General features: G+C 35.7%; 1 protein-coding gene across 1 annotated transcript in view; it reads right to left on the minus strand.

Moving 5' to 3' along the window:
* Window positions 1–12,009, minus strand: part of AFG1L (AFG1 like ATPase) — a 64,147-nt gene that overhangs the window by 35,909 nt on the left and 16,229 nt on the right. The window contains exons 6-7 of the mRNA XM_059468986.1: window positions 6,987–7,086; window positions 4,306–4,364 (exon numbers count right to left, since the gene is read on the minus strand). Coding sequence (XP_059324969.1) covers window positions 4,306–4,364; window positions 6,987–7,086 — 159 coding nt within the window. The remainder of the gene's footprint in view (window positions 1–4,305; window positions 4,365–6,986; window positions 7,087–12,009) is intronic.

The following is a 12,009-nucleotide window of genomic DNA, read 5'->3' on the forward strand; positions in this document are numbered from 1 at the left end:
GTTAGACTTCAGAACAGTTAAGGGTTGATGTAAATGTCTTCATTAAATGTCTGCCAAAATTAAAATGTTGCCAAAATTACTGCCAAAACAGTAAATTAAAAAAGCATGCTTTTTTTCCCTTTTTTTTTTTTCCCCCAAGATCCTCACATAGTATCTTACACCAAGTTGTTAAAGACCAGCACAATGTTGATCTGCTTGGGAGCAGGAAGGCTCTGCAGAGGGATCTGGCCAGGCTGAATCCATGGGCCAAGGCCAGTGGTGTGAGCTCCAACAAGGCCAAGTGCTGGGTCCTGCCCTTGGCTCCCAACAACCCCAGGCAGCTCCACAGGCTGGGGACAGAATGGCTGGGAAGCTCCATAGCAAAAAAGGACCTGGGATTAACATTTCTTCACCAAAAGGGTTTGTCAAGCATCGGAACAGACTGCCCAAGGAAGCAAGACACCATCCCTGGAGGAAAGACATGCAGATGTGGCACCTGGGGACATGGTTTAGTGATGGACTTGGCAGTGATGGGTTAACAGTTGGACTCAATAGTCTTCAAGGTCTTTTCCAATCTTAACAATTCTGTGATTCCAAGACACACAGCTTTATTTGTAAATCAGCTTTAAAACATTTAGAAACTTTGTATATTTCTTTTAGGTAGAGAGTATCAATTTTTAGAGTATTTCTGGTCTCTGCATTTGAACAAAGTAACTGTGAGCAATCAATGGTTTTCTCAAGAACTGTCTTTAAAAACAATTCACAGAGGAATTCCACACACTTTAAAATGCTCAGCAAGAGATCCTGTGAGATTAAAAGCTCAATCGGAACAGACTGAATCGAATAACAATTATAGAATTAAAAGATTTTTCTTCCTAATACTTCTTTTGTCTGTAAAGCTCTATCTTTGTAAAATTTCATGGATTGAAGACGCACTCTTATCTGTTGCAGAAACTAAACTCTTTCATAAGGAATACAGAGTCCCAAAGAATCATAGCCACAACTATGAACTGATGAATTCAGAGTTTTCCCCTGTTTATAAAGCTTTGAGTTAGAGGATTAAAAAATCACCGAAAAAATACATCTCAAACTATTTAATATTTCAAAAGAAGAGAACACTGGGATAAGATCAGAATTGAACTGGAAGCATACACAGGGCAAAAAAAGCTGCCAGTGCTGTTACTGACCTGCCCAATGACACAGACCTGAGGCTTTTATGCGGCTACCAGCTGTAGGACATGAAGTTTTCAAGTGGCTCTAAAAATTGGAACTTTTCAGTTGCAACCTCACACAACAATCACTTGTCCCAGCAATTTACCACCTAGAAAGACAATATGGACAAACTCTGGAAGATAACTGTATCTTCTTTAGAGTGCTATTTCACTCTTTTGCTTATTCCATAGAAACAGCTTTACAGTTATCTTTGTAAAAAACAGAACTCAAACACAGATATTGGAATTACATAGACTGTAGAAAATAAAAACAAAATTCAAGATGAACACAGGTAACTCTGTGATCTGGGGAAGAAACCATTACTTTTGATCATTTGAAGACAAGAAAAGATATTTGTGTAACAGTTACCCAGGTATCTAGAGAGTATGTATTCCACTGACAAAAATGAAAAGAGCCTGAAATATATTTCAAGTGAAGCATTTCTTCACAGAAATATACTGCCATTAGTTTCCATTCATTCCACCTTCCCAAGAAACTTTGAAGAAATTTGAAACTCCTGTGCTGAACTTGAACTACTTTTAGTGCTCAAGTCTTATTTTAAGATTTATGATCATAAAAGTTAATTACTGAAAAGAACAAACAAAACCAACCCAACCTATTCACTCCCACTAAACCCCAAACAAAAGCCCTCTGGGAGGCTCTGAGCCCAGGGAAAACTAAGCCAGGAGTTAGTCCCAGCTGTCAAAGCCAGTACCAGGGGACAGGTCAGATGAGACTGACAGACACACATGGCTTGGATTGAGGGAAAGGTTGAGAAGACAGTAAATCAAATATTTGCCAGCAACTAATGCAGTGTTTTCCTTCATATTTTCACAAAAATCCCAGAAGAAATCACATTTACATTTCCTAGTCACAGAATTACGCACATCTGACGCAGAAGCTACTTTATCCACTCACACCAATATCATCACACAGATTCTACACATTGGGGAGGCCTAAATCTGCATTTCTCAAACCACCAAAGCCAGAGTATCAATGTTCTATCCACACCTTTGTAATGTAAAGGTCAATGGTTAAAATTGTACTCTAGAATACATTCCAGTGTGGTTTTTAAATGCTGACTTCTGCTATATTGAATTAAAAATGTAGATTTCAATATTTTTTTATTAATAATTTTAATGTCATGCCCTTATCCTTCCACTTCCCAACCAGGGTCAGAAAAGTATTTTGTGAATACGCTTTCTCTGATCCAGCTTTTGGTCATTATGTCTTTGGGAAAGAATATTGTTACACTGGTAATATTTATTAAAGTGACATTGAAGGCACATATATTTAGAGCAGTGTAAAAACACAAAGGTGCTGGGAAAAAGAACAAGGACAGGAAATCCAGTATTTGCTCTTGTGAATTACGTTAACATTTGCTTCTCCCTTCATTCATTATGATGATAATATTCATCTGCCCCTTGTCTGGGTTGTGCTACTTGTTTCTTTTTGCAGTACTCCATTCTTTAGACTAAGCCACCTTTACTGCTTCTCTCAGCATTCCATCTATTTCCTACTAAAAAATTTTTATTACCTTCCCAGTCCTGATAAGGTGCTCTGATGCATAAACTACATTTCACATTTTTTTAATTCAGCTAGCTAAAAAGACAAAAAAGGAAACTATAAATAAGCATACATGATAGATATTCTTAAAGCCTGATGATCACTGAAATGAAAAAGTCTTATGTTTATCAGGGAGAAAACTAGGAGTCAACAAAGAAAGGCATATAGAAAAGAATGATCTGCCATGGTTGCTGCATTTCAAAAAGCAAATGCATATGAAACTACTTCTATGCTTGAAAATACTCTATGATTGGGAGTTCTCATCCTATGCAGACAGCTACAAAATAAACCCTTTTCAACAATTTGAAATGGAAGTGGTTGTTAATTTGTTTTTATGTTCCTTACTTCTCTAAAGCCATCCAGTTAAGAACCACTCTCACTGGTAACATCCCTGACTTCATACACAGCCATTCTGAGATGCACCCGAGTGCCATAATCATGTGAATGGCGTATTAACTTTTAAACCTGATAATTGTAAAAATGTCAACATTAGATGGGATTTTCAAAGGTTCTTAGGCAATTAAGCAATCTTATAATTCTGAGAGGGCCCACTGAAACTGCTAGGCATTGTTAGCTGCTTTACTGCTGACCATCTGAACAGAAACATCCAGTCAATGCATCAATTCAGCAATTCCAAATCTCCTATCAAAAAGCCAAACCTACCTAAATTCAACCTTACAGCTCTTTTATCCTAGATACCAATATTATTTAACATTATTTATGTGTTTATTCTAGCAATACTTCTGTGAAGTAGGGAAATGCTGATATTTCCATTTTACATGTCATGTCAATCCAGAGCAGGATAAGAGACCTGTATGTTAGCCCCCAATAACATAACAATACAATTGTAGCTTGGGAATAAAAAATATCTGCAACTTGTCCACAACTTCTAAGTGTCATTTCAGCTTGTATTCTTTTTAACAGCAAAATAAGCACCAATTGTGTTATTCACAGAGGAAGGATCCTCCATTTTTAAATTTAAATGAAGCAATTATAGTTTTTGACCTCCCACAATACAACATGCAGACTGAAGAAAGCTTGCTGCAGAGCCACTGCTTCTTGAACATTATGTGAAGCCTCACAAACAGCCATTGAAAAAAAAATACTTACAGAGGAGAGAGACCCAGAAACAAGGTAATTGAGAAGTACAGAACAAACCCGACTTTCCTTACATCAAAGTAACTGCAAGCTGCTACATTATAAATGTAAGATACCCACAAGTACAACACAGTATAAATATTAGAGGGACACTATGTTACACAGCATACCTGCACCAGCAGGAAAATCTTATCCAAACAAACACTTTCTGCTGCCTTAGTCAAAAAGATAATTTTTTGTCATGTTAAAAAAGTCCAGCTTTAAAAACATGTTAATTCCAGAAGGAAAAAGTCCCTTCTTGCCTTACCTTCAATTAGTTTTGTTCAAAATAGCTAAAGCAGATATATATAATGTGGAAACTTGCACTAAAGCAATCCTCTACAAATCTTCTACAAATTAATTAATAAAGCAGGCAGAATTGAAAAGCATTAAACAAGTGGCTCTCCTTACCTTCAGCACAGCAATGAATGGTACAAAATTAGCCCTCTGAAGACCATTTTTATAGAGATCTGAAAGAAAGGAAATCAGTACCATTTTGCTACTTAGTCTTAATAACATCAGCTTGTCTTCTAGTCTAGCAAATAAAACTCAGTGTTGCTGGAGACAGGAGGAGGAACAAAAGGCAGAAAAGGAGAGCTAAAATTCATTTATCTTATTTTACTATACAAAAATTCAAAACACCCTTAAGGTAGAACGGAACATCCCTAGAAATGTGAAAACAGCAGGAAGCAAAAAATTACTTAGATCTCTAATGACATAAAACCAATTATAGCAGAAGAAATTAGAGCAGCATCTGTTTTAAAGTAAGGGTTTAAAAAATATTTGTAATGCTGGGTATACATTGGTATCGATTGTAAGGCCAAACTATGCAACTGCTAAACCCAAGTATTTGGCAGAGGGCAAAAACCCCACACAAACTAAAAATATACAATTTGTCTTTACTAAGTTAGCATCATTCTTATTTGATGTTCTGTAATATGCTTTATCTTCTAGCAATTCTGCCAGGTACACTTCCTCCTCAAAAGCAAGAAAAAGGATCACCCCTAAGGCCAAAAACCTGAACATTAAATTAAGATGTAAACTTAGGCAAAGTTGCTAAAAATACAACTGAAGAAAGAAAAAAATAGTATATTATGTAACAAAATGCAGACCTGCATCATCAAACAAAATACAAATTAACAAAAACGGCAAAGCAGCAGTTTTCATCTTATCTCTATGTATTTATAAACTTTTCTTCCCTGGAAATTAACCAACTGCCCAACAAGTTCACAACAGAATGACTTCTCTGAAAACACAATAATTTACAACAGTATGATGATCTGCTCTGTTTCATTAATGTTCAGAAGCCTTATAAAAAGGCAGCTTAGCACCTGTAGCTGACAAAAGGAATGAATAAAGAGAATACAGACAGCTGGCAGAGATATCACCAAAATTCCACATAAAGCACATGCCAGGTTATGATTAACCTTTATATTCCTCATAAGGCCTGAAGGCCACAGCTACACTAAAGCTTTTATGCTTTACCAACACCTCACAGTGGACAGAAGATGCTGCATCCATGAGACAGCAACACGCCACCTACAGAATGGATTTCACAAAATTGGATATGTACGTGGAAACATTGAGAAAAATTAGCAGTAAAGATAATTCCATTACCCTAATTACTAAAAAAGTTCTAGGAAATCATGTATCATGCTCATTCCCAACTCAGCAAATCAGGATAGTCATAGATTTGTTAAAATATATAGCAATCAACTGCATATTTACTTGCAAAAATTAGTGAATATGTAACAGTAATGTAAGACACCTACCCCCATTAGTTCTTCTAGCTGATAGGACTGTGAGCTGTGTGTTATGTCTCTGTTTCATGAGATCAGAAAAATAAACAGTAATTTTGGAAATGCTGTTCTTGTCATTCTCTGGGGTACTTAATATAGGCGGATGTATTTCAGGTTGATACAGTGACTTAATGTATATGAAAAACACCCATACAACCATAAAGGTCACAAAATTACATCTTGATTTAAAGCACTGGCTACAATCCTCACGTTATGGTAAAAATTCTCCTGAACTTTAAAGAGTAGTCCTTAAAAATAACCCAAGGATGGCTCTCAAGTGAGTAAAGCACCAGCATTCAGTCTATCTGTAATCAACATAACTACAGCAGTTACAATTCCATCTTTTTTGTGCAGAAAAGGAAAATAAGCCAATGGGAAATAATTTTCTTCCCTAATAAAAACATTTGGGTGGGGTTTTTTTGTTGTTTTGGGGTGTTGTTTTTGTTGTTTTTTGCCAAGATAAAGTTCATTGTAGAATTGCCCATCGTTAGTGATTGTCTTTTACTCAATTAATTTGGGTGGGAAAATTAATGGTTGTTACAGTTAACAATTAAGGTAACTCTTCAGTATTTGAAATAGATCAATCTGAAATGTTATAAAAGTTTATGCATTATGCTAACTGCTAATGCTCTACAACACAAACATTTTTCTCCTTCACAAAAAATTACAGTTACTGAATGGTTAAAACCCATACAGATTTGGGAACTTTGTAGAAGGATCTACTCAGCTAATCACTAGAAAGAACTAGTCACTGCAAAAAAGAGGTAGAAATGGAAAGAGCTCTCCACTTAACTCTCTCAGACCAGCTTGTAAGAAAGTAAAAATGGCATCTTGGTAAGTGCCTCTCCTTCAAGCTGGTGGACCACATCTGCAAGTTTCTGAGATAGAAATTGGGAAGCAATGTGATATCATTTCCCTTCTTTGGCAGGATCTGATCTTTTCCTATCCTTAAACACATTCAGAACAGGCAATATTTTACCCCTCTTCAACTGCCCTGTGCCCAAACACCCTCTCACTGGTTTGGATAGAGTGGAGGAGATCAGAAAACACAGGAGGTTTTGAGAGTGATGGAGGAAAGAACACAGAGTTCAAGATACAGGAAGGGTAAGATTAAGTGAAAAACTTTTCCTTCTTTAAGAACAAGAAAAACTAGGGGACAAGCTGGAGTATCAATGATTCTTGCAGTCTATAGAGTTCCTTAGAACTAAACACTGTATGATATAAATATAACTGTTTTGTAAGATACTGAGATTCACTGGATTTGGTTAACACTGGTAGAATGTTTGTTTTTACCTTCTGGTGGCCTGTTGGATGTTGCCACAACGACAACCCCATTTTGGAAGAGATTTTCAAAAAGCTGCTTCAGAATCATGGCATCAGCAATGTCAGTGACCTAAGAAGACAACACATTTGTTATATCTTGCTTTCAGCTTCTGCTGCAATAGATCTGCAAGTGGCTTTGTAGCTAGGAAAATGCTTGTTAGTGAAAGCCATGGAAAAAGATTCTAATTATTGCTTGGTGAGAAAAATATAAAAGGGATAATTAATAAGCAGTGAATGTACCACAGTCTTTCAAAACTTGCCCACTCTTTATTGCAGAACTCCACCATTTCTTTACCAATTGCTAAATGATTCCATGTTAACTTCTATTATGAAACTACAGGTGGGAGACACAGAAAACAGACCTAAACATTTAAGAGCCTACTTAATTAGGAACAACATGAAAAAAAACAGAAGATAAAAAGAGATACACACCGGCTGTTTTACATTTCTATTACCTTTGAGGCAAAGGTTTGCAGAGGTGAATTTAAAATGGTCATGGGACTTCAGAAAATAAAGACAAGTAGCCAACTATACATAATCAGCTGCTGTTGAAAATAGAATGATATGACATAGATACTATTGTGTGATTGTTGCAAAAAACAATTCAACAGATGGCCCATCACAAAAATAAGCAATTTCATTGTTCTTTTTAAGTGCCTTCTATTACTGTCCATGAATAATCAAAAGGCAGGCAGTCACTTCCAGCACAGTCAGCCTCTTCTAACCTTCAGGCACAAAACACGAATGAAAAATAAAAATGGGTAGAACAAGAGATACTGGGGAGGGGTAAGGAAGAAAAAATGACTACAAGATAAGCCATTAAGTAAAATTTCTTTAAGCATCTTAATTTTAGCTTAACAAATTTGCTTTATAGTACCACGAAATAAAAGGATACAGGAACAATGCTGTAAAGAAATGCATCGAGTTTTTCTGAAAAACCAGCAATTCATATTTTACAGGAGTTCACCACCTTAATACATAATCCACCTTTATGATAATTACACTTCATTTTCCTGCAGACCCTGTGCTTATTATAAAGACACTTGTTGCATTTTGGCTAGCCAAAACAGACCGCAGTTCTGAGGAAATAAACCAGTGGTGGCATGCTGGGAGTTATTCCCATTACACAAGAGATTGACAGAATATTGAGCTTTCAGCACCTTAGATGAGTATGCTGTGATATCAACACATGTGCCATCACAGAAAGTTTACCCAGCATAATGTTTTCTTCTACTCCACACCCCTCCACCCCCCATAATTCTTCCAAAAGTAATTTCTAAATTACTTTTCAGTGCAGAAAAAAAAGAAAGGTAATACTACACTAGAAACTTAGGTAAAAGACTTAGGTTTCATTTCTGGCAGCTAGTTTTGAAGTGGTAACATTCTTAATGAACGATACATAAACACTAGCTTCCTTCTTCCAAAGATTTTTTCTATTTTACTCTATTAATGCCTTAATATGGATTTTTTTCTTTTATAAAAAACAAACTTTTACATAATTACACACACCTCAGATTTGCATCTCTCTGCTCCCTAAGAGCTGATAATAAAAAAAAAATAGTAATTCACTATCATACTGTAAGTTTTACACACTTGCTTATGTTTCACTTAGCAATAATTTATTTCTACCGGATACTAAAATTTAGTAATTTCTCCCATTCCTAAGAACACAAGACACATAAGGAATCACTACAGATGTGCATCTTAGGGGTAGCTGAATTTCTTGTACCACAAAGCACACCTAAAAGCCAAATTTTAAAATTCTATTATAGAAATAATTTTGTTACAAACCTTTTTGTTTAATAGTACTACAAAGCATGCTGCCTCTAGCAAGCGGGGAATGAAAGGGTAATAATGCTCACATAAAAAAACCCAGTAGCATTCTCCTATTAATGGGAATGGTTTTTGATGCAGAATTCTGAGCCCCATTACAAAAAAAGGAAAAGAAAAAAAGCCAAAACAAAACAAACCACCAAACAAACAACAACAAAAAAAAACCCCAAACCAAACAAACCTCTTGAAAGTTCTGTCAAAAAGCAAGAGCCATTTTGAGGACCAGGATGCAAATGTGAGCTCTTTTTATCTAATACACTTTAGGAAAGATAAACAATTTCTACAAGGTAAAGCAGGTAGAAGACAGTAACTACAGGACCGTAAGTTCTTGTGTTTTTTACTGTATCCAGCATTTACTGCAACTGATAACAAAAGCAAAGACTACAAATTACCAATAAGGAGAGCCTGCTAGAGGAGAGAATGGAGAAATTTCATTAGCATTTAAGAGAAAAAAGAAAAAAAAAAGCGAAGACACTAGACTAATAGTTAATTTACATGTTTAAGTGCCTGAGACTCAGTCAGCCACTGATTGGTACAGTTCCACGTAATGAATGACAAACATAAGCATGTATTATCAGCAATTAGTATTAGCACAAAAATAAGAGCCTAATTTTTATTAGAGGCTTTTAATAGAATGTAGGTTAGTAAAAACTCCCTAAATTGTTCATTCACTTTTGTAGTCCAGATGGTACCATTGGTACCTTAAGGTTAACACTGCATCATCTCTCAGCTTCCCAAGAAGGGGAGACTCTGGTTTTATTATCAATATTAACATAAGTTACAGTCCTGTGCCAAAATTAGAGCTTCTAACTACTTGTGTATAGTTATTTGGCTACTGCAAGCCACCCCTGTGCTCTGAAATCTCATCATTAGAAATGGCTTAATTTTAGGGTTTTTCTTCAAAATGAAGATATTTTCAGAATAGCTTAAGTGTTCTGTGATGAAAATAAGACTTTAATATTTCCAGTAAACTGTATGACAAAGATCAGTAAGACACAGAAATCCTTTAAGAACTTGATAGTCTGGGGCTCAGGCAACTGCTGACAAAACCCTGCTTCAAAATGGACAAACACAGAAGCATAGTGCTGTCACTGAGGTCCTGGCCATCACACAGTATTTGCACAAAGAAACACCAAAACATAAATTTTAACACAACAATACACTGAAACACAGAAAATTACTTTTAAAATAAGTACTGAAATATTTTTCTAGATCAATTAGTCAATTCTCCATTTGCTTAATAGTTCTCTGGGTTTTGCAGAAAGATTCACTTCAGAATACTTCTGTTCTGCTTTAGCCCATAGTCAATGAGGAAAATGCAACCTCAACAATGCTTTTGTCTTCTGAAGTTCTGCATTTGGTTTCCTCTGCAAAATGAGCATTAACAGTATGTTCTGCTGTCCCTGTTTAAAATACCACTCATCTATGTTTCTGTTCTTAAGATAAATGAATAATTAATTCCAAGTTATTCTCCTTTTTTTTTGTTCAGCAGGCATCTGAAAGCAACTTGAAGTGTTTAAAGCAAATCTCAATAGTTTTCTGATGTTGTTTCCACACACTATTATTTTGCCAAAACAACCTCACTTTTCATCTGTCAAAACAGAGATTTGCTTTGTCCACAAGTCAGAGCAGTGTATGTTCTAAGCCTGCAGCTCTTTCCAGTTTCATTTTATTCTAGCAATTCTTTAAATACTAGTAAATCAGACTGCAGGGAAATAAAGCCATGATCTCCACTGCAGAAATGAGCTGCAAACATCCCAAATTAAATATGGCTCCTTATTATTAATGTTAACTGTCTCACCACGTGAGTTTCTCTCCAGTCACTGCACTACTTTATGACTATTTAAGCAGAGGGTTTCTTATCCCAAATTCATTGCCTTCTGAAAAAATTCAGAAAGCTGGAACTCTGCTTATCAGGCAGAATCTGTGTAGAGTTCCATGTTACAGAAAATCAGGCAAGAAATCCAGCCATTCAGAAACCTGTGAATGTAGAATATTAGTATATCCAAACCAAGTAGATTTTTAAAATTCTCTTATCAATGCAAAGTCTTGGAAACACATTTAAAATTTATAGTTCTTGTATTAATTTCCCAACTGCAACAGTTCAACAGAACAGATGATTTTTACAACTGAAGTCATTGGTGTACCTCAAGCAAGTCAGCAGGGGGAGCAGGCAATCAACTTGGGCACAAAATATACCACAGTCTCTCCCTTTAAAATGTGGAAATATGACAGACAGTCTGTAATCACCACAGTACTGCCACATGAAAGCAGTGAGCATTCATACAGAAAAGCAGGTATTTATACTAATACATGGTAAAGCCATTTTCTACAATTCGAGCATTTAATGCTGGGACAACTAACAATTCCCTTTCCAAACCTTCTCATTTCTTCATTGTGTAAGTACAATTGTCTCTGTATTTAGATTTTACACTCAGGTTTTGGAAGCCCAGCATAACCATATTCACTGGACAGAGCACAAATTAAATGACTGAACATCAGCAATTGCAATGACCCCACACATTCTGAAACCACCTCTGCTTGAAAAATGCAAGAGAAATTTAAAACAAGAACAACTGTTACTTGACCAAAAGTCCCTTCATGGGAGCCAACCATAGACAGTTATTTCCTCAAGTGTGGAGGTTTGCAAAGTAATAGCTAGGAGACATAAACTGCTCCATCCATTTTAGAAATGTATTAATTTAACACTATAACAGACAATTTCACTTAATAGATTATTTTACTATTGGTGATTCGAGAACTAACACAGATCTGTTCATATCTTGCTCTGCATTTTCTCTCTGAATTAAAAAAAATATCTCAGCTGGTTAAAGCTGCCAAATACCTCTAGTTTTTTTATTAAACATTTTTATAAAGAATTTTACATTTAAGTTTGTGACATTAACATTCACAAACTGTGTAAAACAAATGAAATAATCAAGTTAGCTTGGGCAAAGATCATTTTATAAACTTATTTTTAATTTTCACATTTAATTCAATAGAAGTTTCTTAAAATCCTTAATCACATTGTGAGTGTTTGTTGCATTATATGAACTACAAAAGCAACGATCAGTGGCAAGCAAGCATCAGGTGGATGATGGTCCCTGTCCTGAAGAATTCATGAGCCTCTAGACAAACTCTAATACCTCCTTGTATGATC

This window comes from Ammospiza nelsoni, chromosome 3, assembly GCF_027579445.1.
Source record: "Ammospiza nelsoni isolate bAmmNel1 chromosome 3, bAmmNel1.pri, whole genome shotgun sequence".
Classification (NCBI taxonomy): Eukaryota; Metazoa; Chordata; class Aves; order Passeriformes; family Passerellidae; genus Ammospiza; species Ammospiza nelsoni.